At 35.7% G+C, this 21,472-nt stretch overlaps 3 protein-coding genes across 13 annotated transcripts; 2 read left to right on the top strand and 1 right to left on the bottom strand.

Moving 5' to 3' along the window:
* Positions 1-578: 578 nt before the first annotated feature.
* Positions 579-4,054, top strand: LOC142523663 (zinc finger protein GAI-ASSOCIATED FACTOR 1-like). Its single transcript, XM_075627388.1, has 3 exons — positions 579-957; positions 2,050-2,446; positions 2,847-4,054. Exons 1-3 carry the CDS (start codon positions 789-791, stop codon positions 3,880-3,882), a joined length of 1,602 nt encoding a protein of 533 aa, XP_075483503.1. The 5' UTR covers positions 579-788; the 3' UTR covers positions 3,883-4,054.
* Positions 4,055-4,535: 481 nt separating this feature from the next.
* Positions 4,536-10,762, top strand: LOC142523648 (cullin-1-like). Of its 3 annotated transcripts, none has more exons than XM_075627368.1 (20): positions 4,540-4,719; positions 5,073-5,224; positions 5,517-5,616; positions 6,102-6,287; positions 6,441-6,488; positions 6,566-6,769; positions 6,852-6,929; positions 7,568-7,657; positions 7,758-7,838; positions 7,929-7,988; positions 8,322-8,351; positions 8,428-8,514; positions 8,612-8,761; positions 8,842-8,897; positions 8,996-9,116; positions 9,190-9,351; positions 9,462-9,605; positions 9,723-9,941; positions 10,034-10,201; positions 10,394-10,762. In XM_075627368.1, the coding sequence occupies exons 2-20, from the start codon at positions 5,091-5,093 to the stop codon at positions 10,493-10,495; spliced, it is 2,220 nt and encodes a 739-aa protein (XP_075483483.1). In that variant the 5' UTR covers positions 4,540-4,719; positions 5,073-5,090; the 3' UTR covers positions 10,496-10,762. The 3 variants fall into 3 exon arrangements, with proteins under 3 accessions (XP_075483491.1, XP_075483483.1, XP_075483477.1); XM_075627362.1 differs by having other exon boundaries at positions 4,541-4,703; positions 5,062-5,224; XM_075627376.1 differs by lacking the exons at positions 10,034-10,201; positions 10,394-10,762 and having other exon boundaries at positions 4,536-4,703; positions 5,062-5,224; positions 9,462-9,562; positions 9,723-9,859.
* Positions 10,763-11,868: 1,106 nt separating this feature from the next.
* On the bottom strand, positions 11,869-20,136 carry LOC142523595 (cysteine-tryptophan domain-containing zinc finger protein 3-like). 9 transcript variants are annotated; one of them, XM_075627321.1, is made up of 15 exons: positions 19,561-20,136; positions 19,039-19,111; positions 18,806-18,936; positions 18,308-18,676; positions 17,093-18,225; positions 16,395-16,810; positions 14,837-16,305; positions 14,601-14,758; positions 14,234-14,394; positions 13,741-13,901; positions 13,373-13,562; positions 13,079-13,206; positions 12,929-12,995; positions 12,531-12,830; positions 11,869-12,079 (listed from the first exon to the last, which is right to left on the bottom strand). In XM_075627321.1, exons 1-11 carry the CDS (start codon positions 19,654-19,656, stop codon positions 13,380-13,382), a joined length of 4,350 nt encoding a protein of 1,449 aa, XP_075483436.1. In that variant the 5' UTR covers positions 19,657-20,136; the 3' UTR covers positions 11,869-12,079; positions 12,531-12,830; positions 12,929-12,995; positions 13,079-13,206; positions 13,373-13,379. The 9 variants fall into 9 exon arrangements, with proteins under 9 accessions (XP_075483436.1, XP_075483448.1, XP_075483429.1 ...); XM_075627333.1 differs by having other exon boundaries at positions 12,531-12,692; XM_075627314.1 differs by having other exon boundaries at positions 12,929-13,206.
* Positions 20,137-21,472: the final 1,336 nt, after the last annotated feature.

Here is a 21,472-nt window from a genome sequence, read left to right as displayed (position 1 = left end):
AAATTCCATTTTTTATCATTTTACTTGGTATTATTCAAAAATCTATTTATTATACTGCATTTAAATATTATCAATTAGTTTAATTAGCTATCTACAAAAAAGTATACAAAAGTAGTCTTTATAATGAAGTCCTTAAACTTCATGTTTTTTTTTTCTCAAATCCTTTATCGAAAGAAACAATCCCAATTTATTTGGTTTTATTCTCTTTCAACTTAAATCAAATAAGAGCAATAATAGGTCATGATCTGCAATAAAATATTTATCTCAGAATATGTAGAGATCATATTTTATTTTCCTAGGGTTTTTGCATCCAAATGAGCACCTTTTTTCTATATTCTCTATTTCATTTTTTACGCACACTTTTGTATCATTCCACATTCTTCAAACATGGCCATTTGTATGGAAGTTTAAGTTATTTTCCTCTATACCGAAACTAGCAAAAAATTTATACTTTGGGAATTAAACTAGGGGGTTTTCTCCATCAGCTGTCTCCTATCGCAACTATATATATATACCACATAAGCCAAAGTAGGCCATATTCATATGTTGACATCCTAAGCCAACAAAGAGCAAGCTAGCAAGACTTGAGGAGATTTCGCTGCCCTCTTGTCCTCCTCCACTTCAACCAAATTCCTCATTTTAGGCTCTCCCAAAAAACAAATCCCTTTTTTGGATTACACTTGCACCAACATCGAGAAACCAGAAAATCCAATCTTGGGCCCAAAAATAGCACTAAAAAGAAACTTATTGTATAATTACTAATTAATATTATTTTTTTATAAATCTAAATGTCAAATATCACAGGTGATGAAGGGAGTTTCTCTTCTGGAGAAGTTCAGCAGAGACAAGAACAGAAGCTGCAGCAGCACAACCAGTTGCTCGCGCAGGTGACCACGAACAGCAGCAATGACTCCATCTCAACTGCTAAGAAGAAACGAAATTTACCGGGAACACCAGGCAAGTCGTATAACTCTTATATCTTTTTCTTGTCCCATTCTATTTTGTGTGCTTGGAAATAAGTAATGGATTTTGTGTTACTATATGACTTCACAAACAGAATGGTGTGTTACAGTTGAAGCAGATCGATGGAGTATTGATCACCAAGTTAATAAGAAGAAAAATGTAACATTGTGGTATATAATTGTTTCTAAATTTGTTGTTCAAAATGATGACAGCTCCAAGACATAATAATTTACTATACTTTTAGTGTTGCCTTAAGTCATACGTAAGAAAGAGATATAATTATTTAAAAAAGGGTCCAATAATTGCCTCTTTTTTTTTTGTGAAATTTCCAATAATTGCTTGAAAACTGCAATAATTAATTGCCATTGTGCTTATTGGACATATGCATATACATGGTTTTAGCTCTTCCCCTACATTTATGCTGCAAACATCTCGTATGGAATATATATCTTATATGATATAATATTTATGACGAACTTTTATTTGGGGTCAAAACTGTTTCGGTTCATTTTATCATCGTTAAAAACTAAAGAAGGAAAGACCAAAAAAATCTGGTGAACCAAAAGGGTTTACTCTGTTAATATAAGTATCCAATTTTGGAGGGGATGCATGCACCACTTTCCCTTATTTTTTAACAATAAATTAATGTCGAGAATTAAAAAAAATGTTAAGTTCATATCTTAAACAATGTTTTTGAATCATCACAAATATATATAAAAAAACCAAAATAGTTTTATATCCAAATAATAGTGACGTAAAAAAATAATTACCCAAAATATTTGTTCACTGTAGCATATAATGATATGTAGCAAAATAAAGTGAAAGATAATATTTTTATTTTTAATATAGTTCCCCACGAACATACATTTGTGTACACAATATAATGGATTGAACATATCTCTAGGCCAAAAAAAAGTAATATTATGTTTCTATATATAAAATCTTAGATTTTCATATAAACCAGTCTTATATAAATATGGAATAAAATTGTATTTTAGGCTGCCAATATTTGAATTTTTTTTTTCAATTTTTAGAAGTTTAAAAATACTAAAAATGTACATTACTTTCCTTTTTATTATGAATCAGATCCCACAGCTGAAATTGTTGCTTTATCACCAACAACCCTAATGGCAACGAACAGATTTGTGTGTGAAATCTGTAACAAAGGGTTCCAAAGGGATCAAAATCTGCAATTACACAGAAGAGGTCACAATCTTCCATGGAAGCTTAAGCAGAGAACCACCACTGAACCTCGAAAACGCGTTTACATCTGCCCTGAACCGTCGTGCGTGCACAATAATCCCGCTCGAGCCTTAGGCGATCTCACCGGGATCAAGAAACACTATAGCAGGAAACATGGAGAGAAGAAATGGAAATGTGACAAATGCTCGAAGAAATATGCAGTTCAATCTGATTGGAAAGCTCATCAAAAGACTTGTGGCACTAGGGAGTATAAGTGTGATTGTGGAACCATTTTCTCAAGGTAATCTTTGCTTTTAGTTATCAGGATAAAGTGCGTTGATCCTATTGGTATTTCAAGTGTCATTCATATAAGCTATGTTCATCATCAGGTCGGTAATGCTGTGAAAGATATATTTATACACACACACCAATGGGAACTTCGATAGAGTAGATCAATTATGAATATTTAGTCAAGTTGTATCTTCATGTGGAGTTCATTCCCCACATGCAAGGCTAAACATGGGCCATTGATCTTATGGGGTCTTCATGAACGAAGACCGGAGGACTAAAAATCTATATAAACCAATTTTCTTTTTTCCCCGAATTTTTTAACTGAAATTTCCTCAAAACTACTTTTGGTGTCAATTTATATATTTTTCAACGTATCTTTTGTGAATTATAGAATGATTTGCTTCATTCAGGAGAGACAGCTTCATAACTCACCGGGCATTTTGTGATGCATTGGCTGAAGAAAACAGCAAAGTAATGACCCATGGCTTGATGAGCCCGAATTTTCAAGCCCAAATGCCTGACTTATTGTCCACTATGCCTATAAATTCCAACTCAAACACATCTATGGAATTCAACAACCCTTTAAAATCACTCCAACAAGAGCTAGTCCCGATCGCTTTCAAGCCGATGAATGTCGGTGCCGCAGGCGCCATGTTCTCTAACAGTTCGGGTAATCTCTTCGGCAGCCCAAGAAGCATGCCTTCGACTTCATCCGGCCTTCAACTCAGCTCAAACTCGACCCCATCAGGCTACAACTATCACCAAGATAACAAGAACCTGGGCCAAATTCCGGGATCTGCCCCCCATATGTCGGCCACGGCTCTGCTGCAGAAAGCAGCTCAAATGGGCACCACGGTAAGTAATAGTATCAACTCCCCTATGATGCAGAAGAGCTTTGTCAGCAGCATGGCGGGTCCCGACCAGATATCCGGGGCCAGAGCCATTACTAATATCCATTACGACAACTTTCAACCTCAAAACGAACAACCACCCTCAGCATTTATGGATGGTGGATTCGCCAGTCAGCTATTTGAGAACGGCGGAGGCGGTGGCGGAGGTTGTGGCTCCGCCGTGAATGATATGGTGATGTACGGGGGAATGCTTATTGGAAACGATCAAAACTCAGTGACGGCCTCCGGATTCCTGAAAATTTTAGCAGAAATACAAGAGGGTCAGAGCGATCAAAGCTCTGCAGGCATTGAACACGGAAGACATAATAATAACAATAATGTTATGGCGAGAAATCTCACAAGATTGGGAGGGGGAAATGATATGACAACCGTCGATTTCTTGGGGGTTGGGGGATCAAGGGCACGGAATAATCTGCATGACCAGAGAATGGATCACGTGGAAGCCATGAATCAGCAGAGAATTCAAGCTATGCATAACCCTTTCCATCAACATGGAGATTCTGATGTAGAAAAGCCATTGTACAACACATTCTGATGGACGCAGTCAGTTGATTTAATTACATTTAGATCTCAAATTCGAATCGTATAATCCGGTAAAGGAAATTGGAAAAAGATTGCCACTCTTGAAAATAGCGGGAGGATTTTGGGTTAATGCACGTTGGAGTTCCATTCTTGCATGCGATTTATAAATGGGGTGTAATGCTTTCTTGACTATTACAAATAAATATTATTGTTAGTGATTTCTTTTTTTTTTCTTTATATTTTTTATATATTTAAATAGAGACATGATTATGATAATACACAAAATAAATTAGGATGAAATATTTTGAATATTATGATAACTCGAGACCTCTTGTTATAATAGGACTCTACTCTAATAAATTATTTATCAAATCTATTCTATTTTATTAAAGTTGAAATATGATAGTAACAATTTAAGAAGGATATCAATTTTTTTTCCAGCTTTACCATACTAATATTATACTTTTATTTTTTTATTTTTAAATTTCAACACACACTTTTATTTTTATTTTTTTTATTTTAATAATTCAAATATCAATTTAATTTTTTTATAATTTATCAAATTTTATTTTATTACATCGATAACGATAAAAAACACGTTCCACGCGTAAAAGTGCTTATAAAATCTACGAAGTCAACCTTAATCGATTCTCCCCAGTCAGGTTTGGGTATAAAAAGCTATTTCTGGGAACGGTAAAGGCTGAAGCCCCACAATTTACTCACTCAAACGCTACCGTTTGCGCGTTTGGCGGACTTTTACTCATCGTCTTCGAGCGCCTCGTCCCGATTCCTTGTATAAACCTACTAGTTCCTTCACTTTCGTGGGCATACTAGGTATGTTTGAATCACTGTTTAGTATGTGCGTGTAATTATGTGTTTTTTTAGATTTTTTTCCTTAAAGAATTTATGCGATTCTGGTATTTAATGGAAGCAAGATGGTTAAGGTTTTGTGAAACTTTATTTTGTTGCAATCGTTTAACTTGGGAGGATTTTCTTATTTCTTTTGAATTATGGTTTTGTCTTTTTTTTTTTTGTCTTTTTTTGGGGGGGGGGGGGGGGGGGGGGGGGTGGAGGTTGTTATGGCTGGAGGATCGTTGATATCTTGCTTGATCATCGGTGGAATTGATCGAACTTAGAGTTTGAATTTGGGGGGCCATTGTTTAAATTAGGGTCTTGATATCTATGGCTGTAGATTGCGGAAAGTTTTTTGATAAAGACAGAATGAATCAGATGAAAATTATCGAGTTGGATGAAGGATGGAATTTCATGCAAGAAGGCATTACGAAACTGAAGAAGATTTTGGAGGGCCATCCTGAAACACAGTTCAGTTCAGAAGAATACATGATGCATTACACGTATCCTATTTCTCTGTGATAGGAATAATGTTTTGATTCGGTCTTTCTTTTTTCCCTTTTCCACAAAGTTAATTATAACAGTATAACCATATATTCATGGTTCCTACTGCAGTGAATTCGCTACATAAATTCGATTACTTTAAAAAAGAGAAAATTTACCGCGATATTATCTATCTATTGATTTTTTTGGTTAACACAGTTTACGTGGTGTTCTTTGTGCTTCTGTGTGTTCCAAGTGAAAAACAGAGTTATTTATTTCAACTTTAGTTACTATCCTTGACATGAAGCGCAGTACCATATACGATATGTGCACCCAGAAGCCTCCTCATGATTATTCTCAGCAGCTCTATGAGAAGTACAAAGAATCTTTTGATGCATATATTACTTCATCAGTAAGGAATCTGAAGTTCATAGTTACTATTTTATCTTTGTTCTGTGATGAACTCTAGCTGATTTCATAATCCATTAGCTTATAAGCAAGGCATATATATATACATATATATATATATATATATACACACACACACACACACTCCCCTTTAATAACTTTTCAGAAAGACTTCTGGATGATATATATTTAGTATATGATTTTTAGAGTTTACCCTTCTGCTTTTTAGAGCTCTAGACTGGAATACATTCAGATATAAAAATTTTGATGCCAACTTGAGCCTGATTATATTTGAGAACAATTATGTTCCATCGTTCAGCATATGGATGAATTCGACAACATTTTTCCACCTTTGATTTTACCTACCCTGTTGTTTGATTCATGAGTGGAAATGTGGAATATCTTAAATATCTTCCTTCCATTAAGATGTCATTCCATTTTTTGGAACTGATATCATTGATATGTTTATGAATCACTCTTCTCTGCCAGGTCCTGCCATCTTTGAGAGAAAAGCACGATGAGTTCATGCTGAGGGAGCTTGTAAACAGATGGGCTAATCATAAAGTCATGGTCAGGTGGCTGTCACGCTTCTTTTACTATCTTGATCGATATTTTATAGCTCGGAGGTCACTTCCTCCTCTGAAAGAAGTTGGGCTGGCCTGCTTTCGAGATCTGGTTGGTTGCAATCTCTTTACTCGCCTCCTTTTATTCAGTGATCTCTGGATTTCTTTTTCATTGTTCGACCACATACACAATTTTTCTGCCTGACCTGAAATTTTTATCAATATTTTTGCATCTGCTTATTCACTGTTTGAATATCGATGATAGGTGTACCTTGAGTTGAGATACAAAGCCAGAGACGCAGTCATTACCTTGGCAAGGGTTTTTCTTTAACAAGCAATATATCTTGCTCTGAGTGCTGTTCAAGATTTATAATTTTGCTTAAATGGCAGATTGATCAAGAACGTGAAGGAGAACAGATTGACAGGGCTTTACTGAAGAATATACTAGATATATTTGTGGAGATTGGGATGGGGCAGATGGATTACTATGAGAAAGACTTTGAAGATGCCATGCTTAATGACACTGCTGCTTACTATTCTCGAAAAGCATCAAACTGGATCGTGGAAGATTCTTGTCCTGATTACATGTTGAAGGTAAATATCATTTGCAACTTTACCGTAGTGGGGTAAATTTCTGTTTTAGTTTATAAGACCTATTTCAATGGATAAATAACAGGCAGAGGAGTGCTTGAGAAAGGAAAAGGACCGGGTTTCTCATTATTTGCATTCAAGCAGTGAGACAAAACTTTTGGAGGTTGGTGTTTTATTCTATTTTATAGTTAAAATTTCTAGTTCTAGCATGTAAAGCATAGTAAACTGGACTCATGCCCTCAAAAGTCCGCAAACCTGCAATCTTCCTCTAATTTGTATTTGAGAATAGTTAATCTGAGGAATTTATGTTTGATATGGTTTTTTACTACTCAAATGAGCAAAATAATGAATAGTACCCAGTGCTCAAAAAATTGAACTTGGACTTGAAACTAAAATAATTGAGCTGATTTTGGTCTGCTATAAGTTGGCTAAGTTTCTGAAAATCCATCCCAGACTATCCAAGTTTGTTTCTACTTCAACTATGTTGTTTTCAGTTGGTTCACATTTCTGTGATCTGCATTGTGCTGAGGTTGGCATAGTCGACTTGTATGGACCGGATGTTTGTTCTAATCTGTGGTTAAAAAGGAATCTGATGAGAGTTAGTTGGCTGTAAACTGGATATGTAGTCTCAGTTTGTGATGTTTAATAGACTCCAAGTTCGATGTTGCTCTGATCAATTTAGCTTTACATCTTAGTTTTTAGCTGAACAAGTTTGTGGAAGTGGTACGTAATTGTTGATGGTTTAGAAATTGGTCCAATCCATTTCATCTGATTCTCATATATGCTCGCTGTATGATGCAGAAAGTACAAAATGAATTGTTGGTTGTATACACCAATCAATTATTGGAAAAAGAACATTCTGGATGCCGTGCTTTACTCAGAGATGACAAGGTGTTTAAGCTTTTGTCAATTATTTGAAGAAATTCTCCATTTGACTGGCTTTAAAGAGAAATTTGACTGTTGCACTCTTTTCCCTCTTGATGGGTAACAGGTAGATGATCTTTCTAGGATGTATAGGCTCTTTCACAAAATTCCAAAGGGACTGGAACCTGTTGGCAATATGTTCAAGCAGGTATGTGATATTTAGATAGTTCTGAATTATCTGTTGGTATTTATCATCAGTTCCTAATCCCCTTGTACGTATGATGTTTGCTTGGTGTAGCATGTTGCCTCTGAAGGCATGGTTTTGGTTCAGCAGGCTGAAGAAGCTGCTAGTAATAAGGTCGGTATATTGATTGTTTATATTTGACGTTCTAAGTCTCTTTGGAATCGTATTTGTAATTTATATGTGAAGTAAACACATTTGGACTATCAAGGTTCTGTGAGTGGTTTTGTACATATTTACCCTGCATAATGTGGTAACATTAAGATTATTATACGAGATTGTTGTTCTATGATCCACAATTGACTTCACCATGCTTGTTGGTTTAATAATCTGTCATATCTTGCTTCTTACTTAATGTTAAAAATTTGATTCGGTGGTATTTTCAAACTAATCTATTTCTTTGTTTATCATATTTATGTTGTAATGGGAACCAATACCTGCTTTTTATAGTCAGAGAATGCTGGTGGAACACAAGAGCAGGTAAATGTTTCGTCTGTGGCTATCATTCGGCAGTCTATTTGTTTCAGGAAGGTATAACTTTTATTTACCTTTGCAGGCGTTTGTGAGGAAAGTAATCGAGCTTCACGACAAGTATTTTGCATATGTAAAGGATTGTTTCTCCAATAACACCCTGTTTCACAAGGTTTAACGGAAGTGTAGAATTATAACTTTGTATTCAATGTGGAATCAATTACATTTATTTCTGTGATTTACTACTGAATTTGTTGTTGATTATATAGTCTCTCAAGGAAGCTTTTGAGGTCTTCTGCAATAAAGTTGTCGCTGGTGTCTCAAGTGCTGAGCTATTGGCATCGTACTGTGACAATATTCTTAAGAAAGGTGGGAGTGAAAAACTAAGTGATGAAGCCATTGAGGAAACACTAGACAAGGTAACATTATTTCCCTTCATGTTAGACATTCTTATGGAGACTTTCTCTTAAGAAGAAATGTCTTATCGCACGTTTTGTAGGTGGTCAAGCTCCTGGCCTATATTAGTGATAAGGACCTCTTTGCTGAGTTCTACAGGTGATATCATGTTGTACTTGCATTTTTCACATTACTCGAGTTTTTATCATTTAATGTTTAACGTTCTTATTTATGTGCATTGCATTGCCTTTTTGTAGGAAGAAGCTGTCTCGTCGGCTGCTTTTTGACAAGAGTGCTAATGATGATCATGAGAGGGTTATTTTAACAAAGTTAAAGCAGCAGTGTGGTGGTCAGTTCACTTCAAAGATGGAGGGAATGGTAAATCAAGCTTTGTTACTTCAAGTATCATGCATACAACTGAGACTTAAAGTTTGGAGTTTTTTACTTTCAGGTTACTGATTTGACACTTGCAAAGGAAAACCAGAACCACTTTCAAGAATATCTCGGCAACAACCAATCTACCAATCCTGGGATAGATTTGACTGTCACCGTTCTCACGACTGGATTTTGGCCAAGTTACAAATCTTCAGATCTGAGTCTTCCTGCAGAGATGGTGTGATCCTTTGTCTGTTAACGGATTCCCTTTCTTCCCACCTATTTAGCCGTGATGTTTTGGTTTGGATAACTCATGAATGATCTTTTTTTGAACAACTCTTGTTTCAGGTAAAGTGTGTTGAGGTTTTCAAGGAGTTTTATCAAACCAAAACAAAACACAGGAAATTGACATGGATTTATTCTTTGGGAACCTGTAACATAAATGCAAGGTTTGAGCAGAAACCAATTGAACTAATCGTGGGAACATATCAGGTTAATTATTTATAAAATATTATGGGATGGAAAACGGCCCTCAAAAAAAGGGGCTTATGGAGTAACAAAGCTGGATAATTGATCTGGAATGCTATTTTTTCTTTCTTTTTTTATCAGGCTGCTGTACTACTGCTATTCAATTCTGCAGATAGGCTGAGTTATGGCGACATCTCGGCTCAGTTAAATTTGGCTGATGATGATTTGGTTAGATTGCTTCAATCACTTTCGTGTGCAAAGTACAAAATCTTAAACAAGGAACCAAATAATAAAACCGTTTCGTCTAATGATTATTTCACATTCAATTCGAAGTTCACTGACAGGATGAGAAGGATCAGGGTTAGCAGTTTGTTTCTTGTCTTCTCTTTTAGTCTCATCGCAATATTTTTATCTGTCACTTTGAACACTTTATTTCCTTTTTGGTGTTTCAGATTCCTCTTCCCCCTGTGGATGAAAGAAAAAAGGTGGTTGAAGATGTTGACAAGGATAGGCGCTATGCAATCGATGCCTCAATTGTGCGCATAATGAAAAGTCGTAAAGTTTTGGGCCATCAACAGCTAGTCCTGGAGTGTGTCGAACAGTTGGGCCGCATGTTTAAGGTGCGATCTTAGAAGTTCTTTTACCACCTTAGGTTGACCTTGACTCCTAGGTTATCTTTGGAATATGTGATAATGATTTTTAGGCTGGATTTTTATATATTCTTCTAAATCTCGCTGATTCTTTCTTTGCTATGACCTCCTGATTCCTTGTGAAGAATTTGGATTTATTATTAACAATGTTTATTGATGCAGCCTGATTTTAAGGCGATTAAGAAGCGAATTGAAGATCTCATAACTCGAGACTACCTGGAGAGGGACAAAGAGAACCCGAACTTGTTCAAGTACTTGGCCTGATCTTGATTTAGGGGGACAGATACAGTGGAACTGCTATTTTAACAGTGCTTGGCTTGGCTCTGAAGTTGATTTGGTCGTTTTCTTTCAGGCGCATCTCATCTCCAATTCAATATTGTCATATTATAGACCAGAACTAGAGTAGGCATATCTACTTTGAACTCTGCTGTGGGAGTAGCTTTGTGTATATATTTTGCAAACAACCTTAGGCAGAGTGAAAAGTGATCATGATTCTTAGACCGTGCAATATATTCACAATCTTTTTAGCCAGTGACTCGGTGTTTGGTCCGATCCTTTTATGCCTTTGATAATATTGATAAATCACCAAGTAATACATGTGAATCTTGATTTGTTGTTAAAATTGCCATGAAAACTTAGGCTCCTTATTCTGCTTCAATTGGGTTTTGGCACTTGTAGATAAACCTGACTACAAATCTGAAACTAATGGTTCCGGTTTCAATAAAAGGTGAAACTGGAACTGATCCACGTCGATATGATTCCGGTTTCGATTCCGATTTGGCTACTGTTTGAGCAGACTTAAATAGAACTTTATGTTTTAAATTTTGGTCATCAAACTAATTATAATCAATTATGTAATAATTATCTCATAATATTTAATTTTTATTAAGAAAGAATAAAAACAAGGATTAAATTTAAAAACAAGGATTAAATTTAGTTTGTATAAATAAAGTGATTTAATTTTTTAATTATATATATATATATATATATTACTATTTATTAAAAATCTTTGTGATAGAAAAAAATAGTGTCATTTCTTATTTTTGTGTTGTTTAATTTCATTATTTAAAATTGCAGTTTAGTTCGGTCTTTTTCCTTTTTTATTGCATTATTCAAATTATAGTTTAGTTTCTCGTTAATTTTTATAATTATAATATGATCTCATTTAAATATAATATTTTCAAATTACAGTATGACTTTTCATTACTTTTATCATTATGATATTACCTTGTTTGAATATAAATCAAATTAATCATTAAAAAAGAAGGTAGAAGTACACAATGTGTACATAAAAACCCTATTAATTAAAGTAAAACCAAAGTAACTGACTTTGGTATGTTGCTTAAGCTATTCCCTTTATTTTTAAAACAAAATATATTACAAATTTAATTAAATCTTCTCTCATTTAAGTTTTCATCTAAATTAAACTATCACATTTTTTCAATTTGTCGCACAATAAAATAATTTGAGGGTGACTTGCACCTGACATAAATTTCATTTCATGTACTTCATAATAAATTCAACGTCTCTAATTAATCATATTTTTCTGAACTAATAACATATATCAGAACTTGATACCTCAAATAACGTGACATAGTGGGGTGGCAATCGTTCAGTTTTTTAGAATTTTGCACAAATTCAAGATATAGATATTTTTAGTACCTACCCTTCTTGTGAGAAAATTATTCATACAACTTCACCAGATATGAGAGATATCAAAGGGAAGTAGTGTGTGTACATATATACTACAAACAATTAATGAACACGAGAAGACATTCTCTGAACTTTAAATAGGGCTGGAATAATTTGGTCTCTTCTTCATGGGATGCTTCCCACTCGCAGATTCACCTGCACACAAATGGTCATCTAATTAGCACCAAAAGGATATGGGAGAGAGAGCAGATTGCAGATTGCAGTCAAAAGAGTAGCTTAACTAATTCTTTTCCAATTACATAACAAGTGGCATGCCTTGAATGTATTTAGAACTCGAAAATCATCATCTAGATGCATGAAATATGAATAAAATCAAATCTAGTGAAAAGATCAAATCCGCCTTCTACAGGGAATGGGATTGAACACACGAGCAACAAAAATTTAGAAAAATCATGCAAGTATAAGTTTTGAATTTTTTCTCTCCGCATGCGACCGCCACTATTTCTTACTTCGATGGACTTCACAAACGTTTGCGAGAGAGGAAGATAAAAAAAACTCGACACCAGGTATGGTACACAGAAATAATCCAAAATGTAATCAATTTTTAAGCTGTCTGCTACTTGAAAATATGAATATTATAGAATACCTGCCAATTGCAGCACGTCAAGATCAAGATCAAGATCGGCGAAGAATGAGACATTGACATCAAGACTGGTTGCTTTAGACAGCCTTTATTGCTTGAAAAATCAAGATGATATCAAATTTATCCGTACACCTTCTGGAGGGATTGTTGTTCTTAATCCTTTCACTAAGGGCAGCAGAAACCGCCATTAATATTTTATTTCTTAAATTTAACTATGCACGTTTCCATAATTTATTCCATATGTCCAGATGAAATACAAGGTAAAATCTCTGAAGAGTTAGAGTGGAACCGTTATGAGCAAACCTGCACATGCAGAACATTTAAAAACAATGGTACAAGAGCCAAAAGAAAAGAGTACAAATTCTAATCGCACAAGAACATAATATCAAAATTCAATTAACCTGTGATATAATCCACTTTTCTTGAATAAATCTGCTGAATCTAGTGCGGTCAGCAGGATCAACTTATCTTAACATGTGCCCGCAATGGGTTTACAGAAGCCTCAACCATAAGTCCTCTTTAAGATTGAATTTGTAGACAAACGAGGGGACAGAATCACCAACCGCTGGTAACGACCATTGGAGCCTAAACTTGCCGACTTTTACCATCTCAAGATTATCTTTCTATTGTTCTCGCATCACGGTATGAACCCATTCAAGGCTTTATCAATATCATTAACCTGACTTGATAAAAAATTTCTGCCTTTAGTCTTCTTCATAAAAAGATAAAAGAAACTGCTACAAGGGAAAGATTCAATATGGAATTTGAAAAGCGAGAGGCCTCTCCAGTTTTCTTCCTCGTATACCAGGAGAAAACTATGAAAGGGAGTGCTTTAGAAACATTACAGGTAGTTCAACGATTGATCGCTTCCATTGAAACTCGAACAAGGCGCAATAAACCCTCTACATCTTGGAAGTTGGAATCGAGTGCTGTTTTGAGAGAACAGATGTTTGATTCTCCAAGTTTTGATATAGCAGCTGTGAAAGCGTTTCTTGATTTCCTTGAGGCTTCCATTGCAAAGTTAACATCTTGTGCCTAAAGGAGTACAAACACGATAACTTACACAAACTATAATCCAGAAAACGAGTAACGGATTGAATGATGTCATAGAGCAATAGCCAACAATTTGCAAGTACACAGATGAAAAACTAAATAGATTAACACTATCCAGTGCTCCGATTATGTTATTCGTTGAAAATGTAACTGCACTTACAAAGTTTAGAAGCCTGATGAAACCAGAACGATTCTGAGAAGTGATAGAATGGTTTCCAGAAACTTGAGGAGAACCTACAACTTTGGCTACCACATTGCCCTTATCTGTAGTTACTTGGTTCAAGTTGTCAACATCAGAGGTGGAAGAGAAAGGAGATTCACCTGAATGGTAATTATGAAACAGACAAAAACTGCAATCAGAAGGTAAAAGTTCTGCTCGATTATATCAGCCAACAACAGTCAACTTTTTATCTGCTCAGTGAAACATGCTTATATCACATCCATTCATTAAGAAAAGATTAGAGGAGCGAGAGCGCAATAATAATCGTCACTGTCCGAATTTGGCTTGGATACGAGGAGGAGATAATATTGCTGATTACTGAGAAAGAAATAACAAAAATTACAGAGGCACTGTCCAAAGTATTACAGGTTGAATTGCAAATGACCTCCATCACTAATTGTAAGTTTTTTTTTCCATTAATATGGATAAATACCTGGAGCAACAATTTGCAGAGCAGTTTGCAACTCATTCCTGTCCCTATTTACACTGGAATGTGAATAATAAACGACTCGCATATAAGCAACCTCCATGCATTTATAAGCCAATGCAGCAGCAGCCATCTCTTTTGACTTTTCAAATTCATGGGCACAAAACCTACCAATAATTATTTAGTTAATACCAAGAAGAAATGCTATGTAAGAACCACAATTTCCCTACAACAAATTAGTCATTATCAAAAGAATGACATGTACATGCTTTAGGCCAAGTTACTGGCTTAGAGACCATAATTTATTAACGCTTTTTAATAATCACACGTTAGGACACCATAAAGGTCTAACCACAATGTAGTAAACACTCACTCGCAGAGCTTCGCAGTGCTACTGTATATATGCATTGAGTGCATCATCTCATTATGCTTAGAGCCTTCAGTGCTTCCAAATTCCAACAGAGACGCTCCATGGAGAAATTTGAGGGCGGCTTGGAAGTAAAGTCCATTGCTTTCAGGTGATCCAGAATTCTGTAAGAACGAACCCGTGTTACGAAGAGCTAGAAACAACTTAATATCCATGTCAGAATCGATATGAGATGAACAAACCTTAAGGCGATCAGCCAAGTGTTTGAGGTCCTTGGCCTCTTTCAAAGCATTGTTAGCACCATGACTGGAGGACTCCCTTCGGACAGGACTAGAGGCTTCAACATTCTGACCCTTGTGGGAATTTGGGGTGGGATGTCTAATTTTAATAGGTCGACCATTTTCCTGTTCAGCTTTCTTACTCTGATTTGATGACAAAAGTTTCACCACATTTTCTTTCTGAGATCCAGTGACAGGCTGAAGACTAGCAACTGTTTCAGTCTCAACTCTCCCTACAGGTGGAAGTGAATGTGATATCCAATTTCCATTTGCTTCAAGCAGGTTACTTCTCTTGAGTAATTTCTCCTCCAGATTAGGCTTATTATCTTGGCTTTTGATCACATCTTGGCCATCATGACCTCCAAACTTTGACTGATCCAATGCTTTACTTCTCTCGCTTAATGTTCCTACAGCATTATCGTTCTTGCAAACAAACTTGTCAGTCTTAGCAGGAGTGCCAGACCTATGGTCAAACTTGTTTTTTCTACTCTTGGTCTTTTCCTTGATTTTGTCTTTATCCATTTCAGGTACAGAAGTACGAGTTTTGTCTTTCGCATGTGAAGACACCTTTTCCGACTTCATGTTCGATAAACTATCATCGATAGTGCGACTGACATCTTTTTTCATAATCTCTTTTCGAACATTTCCTCCAATTTCACTACCTGAAATCCTTTTTGGACTCACAGCTGTGGAAGAGTAAGGATCCTTCAAATCATCTTTTTCAAAGAGCTTCGCTCTTGTTGAAGGGACCTTATCAGCATTATAAGGTCTCAATGGAGATGAAGAAACTGATTCAACCGGGGAACCTTTAACTTCCTGGGCATTGCTTTGGTTTTTATGTGAGCCAGATACCTTGGAAGAGCTTGAATTGGCAGCAACAGATGGATGTGCTAAACCCCTATCATTTTTCAAACAATCTTCTACCTGAGTATTGCTCAAACACTGATTGCTATTCGGCTTATCTATACCCCTGCCCTTCTCGTCGGTTCCTGCTCTGGATTTGCTTCCACTCGAACCTTTTCCCCCAGACTTGGAAACTCTAGCTTTTTTTCTTTCCAGCTGGTCACTGTTCCATCCATCAACAAAATCACCAGAATTTTGATGGCAACTTCGAGAACCATGGCAATCTTTCCCTTTCCTTTTTTGAACAGGGTCCTTGATATCAAATTTTCTCTCGTGCATCAAACCATCATCTGGAACTTTTATTTCTTGGTTAAAACCTGTATCCTTCTTCATGTTGCCCCTTGTATCCTTGTGCCTCGATGATTTATCTGACAAACTTTTGACCAATACAGTGCCTGCATTTAAGGAAGGCCCGCCATTTTCAGAACTCCACTTTCCATTATCAAAATGAGATTCCACCTTCATTCTTTTAGATGCCCTAGAATCATCTGCATCGGACTCTAGCTTGTTATTTATCTTCAGATTTGTACCTGTGCGTGTAAATAAACCCAAGAAGCTAAATAATGGAGCTAATATATTAAATTTGATAGCAATTAAGGAAAGTGTCGTATCACAGTACCTGTTTTAGAACAATAGACAAGTGATTCTTTTCTATTACTCTGAAATCCACGGGTATCTAGAGGAGAGTGATTTCCTATGTTTAATGTACCATTTTTGGAAGACGTTGGGACGCTCTTCCTTGAGTTTTCAGAGTGAGTGGAACCATCGATATCAAATAAACTTGATGAATGATCTGCCCTGTGTTTTTTTTTCTGCCCCGTTGTTTCATTGAGGTCAGCAATATTTTGGTGCTCTCGAACAGGACACCCAGCATCAAGCAATGGTACCCCCACAGTAGCAGAAACAGAATTGTGAAGCTGGTTATGCTGCCTCTCGGAAGAAGGGGCCAGAATTGAGTCAGCAGCAGGTTGGTATAGGGCTCTTAAAGCACTGGTAGTTTCCTCCTCAGGTATACTACAACGGTTCATTCCAGGCCTGTGGTAATGGCAGAACAATAAGATGTTTTGGATTGAAGAACTATCACGAGTAGAAACAGAGGTCTATGAAGTATCACGCTTAGGCTAACAAGGAATCATACAAAAAGGCATTAGGCCCATGGTTTTCAATCAACCTTTTGTTAGTTGATTAGTCATTAGACAGATAATTTGGATACAAATATAAATTTTTCACTCATCTAAACCAGTAACGTTGACAATCAGAAATCATGTGAATAAGATTCCAGGTAACAGCATAAACTGTAACATCGATAAAACTTACAGCCATGTAAGCATCCTACAAAGCCATTTCTTAGGAAGACTCTTAGGATTTGTACCCAGGGGAAGAAGTCTCCATTTTTTACACTTATCACAAAAGACCCAGTCTTCCTTAACAATAGGAGCCACTCCTGTTTGAGCTTCAGATGTCAGAGGCGGTGCCACGTGTGAAGGAAATCTAGGATAACTTTCTGATGGATTAGGCTTTCCGGCACTTTTATCATTAGATTTTTCTTTTGATGTGTTGATATATTCACTCGAATTTTTTTTCTTCAAAAGTTGAGGATCCTTTGGCCTTCCAGAGGAAGGCATTTCCCTTAAAGTTGATTCCTCATCTTCTTCTTCAAATCCAAAGTCTCCAAAAAAGTCCTTAAGATGCATCTCCCGGGATTTTTCAGCGTCCTTTTGATGATCCCGTGAATCATTTTTAGATATATGAGAGTTCTTTCCACTTTTAGAAATCAAAGAAGAATCAACTTTTTGTATGTGCGCTCCCACAAATTTCTTCCGAAGATCTGAAGGTCCAACACTAGGCTCATTTCTTGCTTTGGAGACATTTGAATCAGATTGATCCGAAGCATGATATTTTTCTTCCTTGATAACATTCTTCAGAGAGAAAGCTGCAGCGCTGCTACAATTTTCTTTTTTATTTTCTAAATCCTTGCCTGATGAACCCAGCCTTTCACCCAACTTCTCAATCCTGCCAATTTCTAGGGAAGATTCACTGTCCAAAATTTTCTTAATAACAACTCTGCCCGCTTCTCCCTTCACCCCAGATATAAGTTGGAGTTTCAAAATATTAGAAACCATTTCATCACAGTGTAATGTGTCATTATCAATTTCTTTTTCCTTCGTTATAGCTGAAGCAGAATTACTCTGACCAGCAATGTTCTTCCAATCTGTTAATTCAGTGGAGACCAAAGATTTTTCAGAAGACTTCCATTTATTTTGTTCTACAACTTTCTGATCACTCCTGCCAGGAAGAGATCCATTTTCTAACATCCCAGATGTTTCTATGTGTGCCTTGTCCATGAATTTAGATTCATTATCACCACCAATCTTTCTTTTTTCGATCAAACAAATTAGATCTTCTGATAGAGGGGATAAAAGGTGAACCGTGGCGAAGGATGTCATCATCTGATCCAACAGAGTAGAAATGTGAAGTTTAAGAAAGCTAAAGGCCGTATGATCCCCAAAAATCAGACGCGATTACAAATACCTGAAGAATACTTGTTGGAGATTTCTCTGGCACATCCAAATGGTTACCACTCAGCTTTTCAACAGTTGCTTCCTGACTGTCATCCAATGAAGAGGATGGAGAGACCACCAGACCGAGTCCACCATAGATTTCAGTATTCTTTTGTGTGGACAAATTATCAGAGCCAACTTTGATCCGAACCTTCAGAGTTTTCTGTTCAGAAGGATTGACAGATTTCTTGATGACTCCACGTTTAAAACCTGATTCATCAACACGTCTAGATGGTAAGCCCTTCAACAAATTTTCAATTGACAGAGTCTTTCCTGAAGCATCAGGTAATCTTTCTGTTGGCGAAGTGCTTGATGAAGCTAATGAGTTTTGTCTCTGATCCTAAATCAGAGAACAAGTCAAATAGCTCAAGTGAACCTGGATATCATGTTGAATAGAAATTCTAGTTCTATTTTGGAGTGGAAGATAGCAAATTGAAAAGTACGTAGATTTAGATCTACGAGTATCTACCTCTGTCCACAGCTTTCTTGGGGATGCTGGAGTATCATAGTTATTAACTTTCGGTGGACTCTTCGTACGAGACCAAGATGGAGACCGCTGATAAGTAGGTAAAAATGAACCATATCCTCCAAATTTTGCCCCTGTTTAAGAATTTGAATTTCTGATCAAAAACATCACATTCTGAACCCACATTCACCTTGCACTAACTTTATGTGATCAGCCACATTCTTTCTCGAACTTACCCAAATTCTCAGCCGAAACACCACCCTCAAAGTCTTTCTGGAAATGACCCAAAACACTTTCAAGTTTCTCTCCCTTCAAAAGAGTGCAGATTAAGAAATATTAGAGTTACATTCAACTAAACTGTGTTATAATCCCAGGAACAAATTTATTCTATCGATCTGCAACAAAAAGATGGAAACGAGACACCTTCATGCATCAACACCCATGTTAGTCTCTTAACCAATAGCAGAACATGCATCAATTCAAGATAAAGAACACTAACCACCATCTTAAACTATATAAACTAGCAACAAATTCACTTTTAAAATGCGATTGAAAACAAAATAATTATACACCAGGAAGGAAAAACACCAATACACCACGTATCAGCAATCAGAGTGCAATATAGATTTCTTACAACAAAAAACAAGGTACAATTCAACCATACTACTTAATTGCAATTCAACGTAACACTGCAAACAGAATAATTACACTACAACACGAAATAAAGATTTAAAGAGAAGGGAATTCAATATGCGTACAATGTAAGAGAGAGTAATATCAGGGTCAATGGTGGAATCTTCATCCTGTCCATGGTAAGAAAGAGCTTCACCTTCTTCAACCTCAGTCTCTTCCATCTCAAACCCCTAACGCTAACCCCTTCCTCCCATCTCTGCTTCCGACACAAATATCGAAAGAAGTATTAATTAAATATTAAATATACCCAAAAAAGAAATCTTTTTTCTCTCCTTTTACTTTTCTCTGAAACTTTCAACCACCCATTTCATAAAATCGAAGACCCAGAAAAAACCACCAAGTGATCTTCCTGATCAGATTTATACTCCGAGATATCCTCACCTATCAGGAGAAGCTTCCAATAATTCACAGAAGCGTATATCAAAAGATTATTATAACACTCGGAAAAAAAATGCACGACACTGGGAATCGTCTCAAAATTCGAGAGCTCTATTTAATTTAGGATCGTGGAAATGGATCGTGTCACGCGATCTCTGAAGCTCAATCCGATGAGCAGAAGAAATGAAGAGAGAGAAAATTTATGGAGAGAGAAAGAGACGAGAAAGAGGAAAGACTCCGGTTAAGGTGCCCAGCGGCCTCGAATTCTCTTTTTCTTTTATTTAATATTTTATTTGATTTAACTAGGAATTTAAAAATATATTTACTCAGAAAATATTCACCAATATAATAAAATTGAAAAAATGAAAATTAAATTATAGGAAGATTCTGAATTAAGGCAGCTATTTGAATAAATATTCGGAAATAAATGTTTCCCCATTAAGAGCTAGATTTCTATCTTCTTCAGTTATTGTTCGTTTTCTTTAATAATTCTTTTAATACCTGTTATTATTTCATTTTAAAAATTAATTTAAGTGCCAGCAACATGCATTTCTATATTTCATGAGTAGGTTTCTTGTGAGATTGTCTTACGAAACTTTATCTGTGAGACAGATCAACCCTACCGATATTCACAATAAAAAGTGATTTCTTAGCATAAAAAGTAATACTTTTTCATGGATTACCCAAATAAGAGATATGTCTCACAAAATACGACCCATGAAACCGGCTCACACAAGTTTTTATCATATTCCACGTATCAAATGAGATATATTTGTGATTATTAATTCCAATGTCTAAAACATATCAAAATTTTATCAAATTGTCAAGTACGGAATTTGCGATCCTCTATCCGGTGAATTTCAAGAATAGTTAACAAAATAATTTTGATCGCACTTTTTAATTAAAAAAACGAACCATCTCGAGTGGTACGACACATACATTAATCGATCTTGCGATGGAATTGAGTTGAATTAGAAATAATCTGAGAATTTAAAACATATTCCGGTGATTAAATCACACGTACAATCATTTGTGCTATATGAAACTCATGCCTATACACTCGAGTCTTGACACCAAATATGTACTGATTTTACTAGTTTTTGCATATCAAATAATATCATGTTCGACTTATTTCTTAGCTATTTAAATAAAATCCATTATGCAGACACAATAATATTTAAAATAATTTATTATTTTGGAAGAAAACTATTTGTTATATGTATACATATATTAATTAACTAGTTCGTAAATTTTATATAAAATAAATGTATAAGAAGTGGTTTAACCAAGGAAGCCAAACTTTTTGGTAAAATATTCAGTTGGCAAAGAATATGCGTCAAATTGTACCTTTGAAACTTGCATATGCCCTTTAACGGAATATTTGACCATCCCATTACAAATATGACATAATACGTAATATTTGATCATAATATAAATATATTTTGTTGAGATTAAATTTATTATTAAGAACTCAAAACAAATTACTCACATAAGAGATTATGCTTTAAAGTTTGACATTCTGAGTTAACTCAAATAAAAAATGTAACTCAACGAAGAATGTTTGTTCAAGTATCGTATATGTTAAGATCTTGTCATGGA

The sequence above is a fragment of the Primulina tabacum genome, chromosome 2, assembly GCF_025594145.1.
Source record: "Primulina tabacum isolate GXHZ01 chromosome 2, ASM2559414v2, whole genome shotgun sequence".
Lineage (NCBI taxonomy): Eukaryota > Viridiplantae > Streptophyta > Magnoliopsida > Lamiales > Gesneriaceae > Primulina > Primulina tabacum.
The sequence above is the reverse complement of the archived record's forward strand: the minus strand, read 5'-3'. Positions and strand labels throughout refer to the sequence as shown.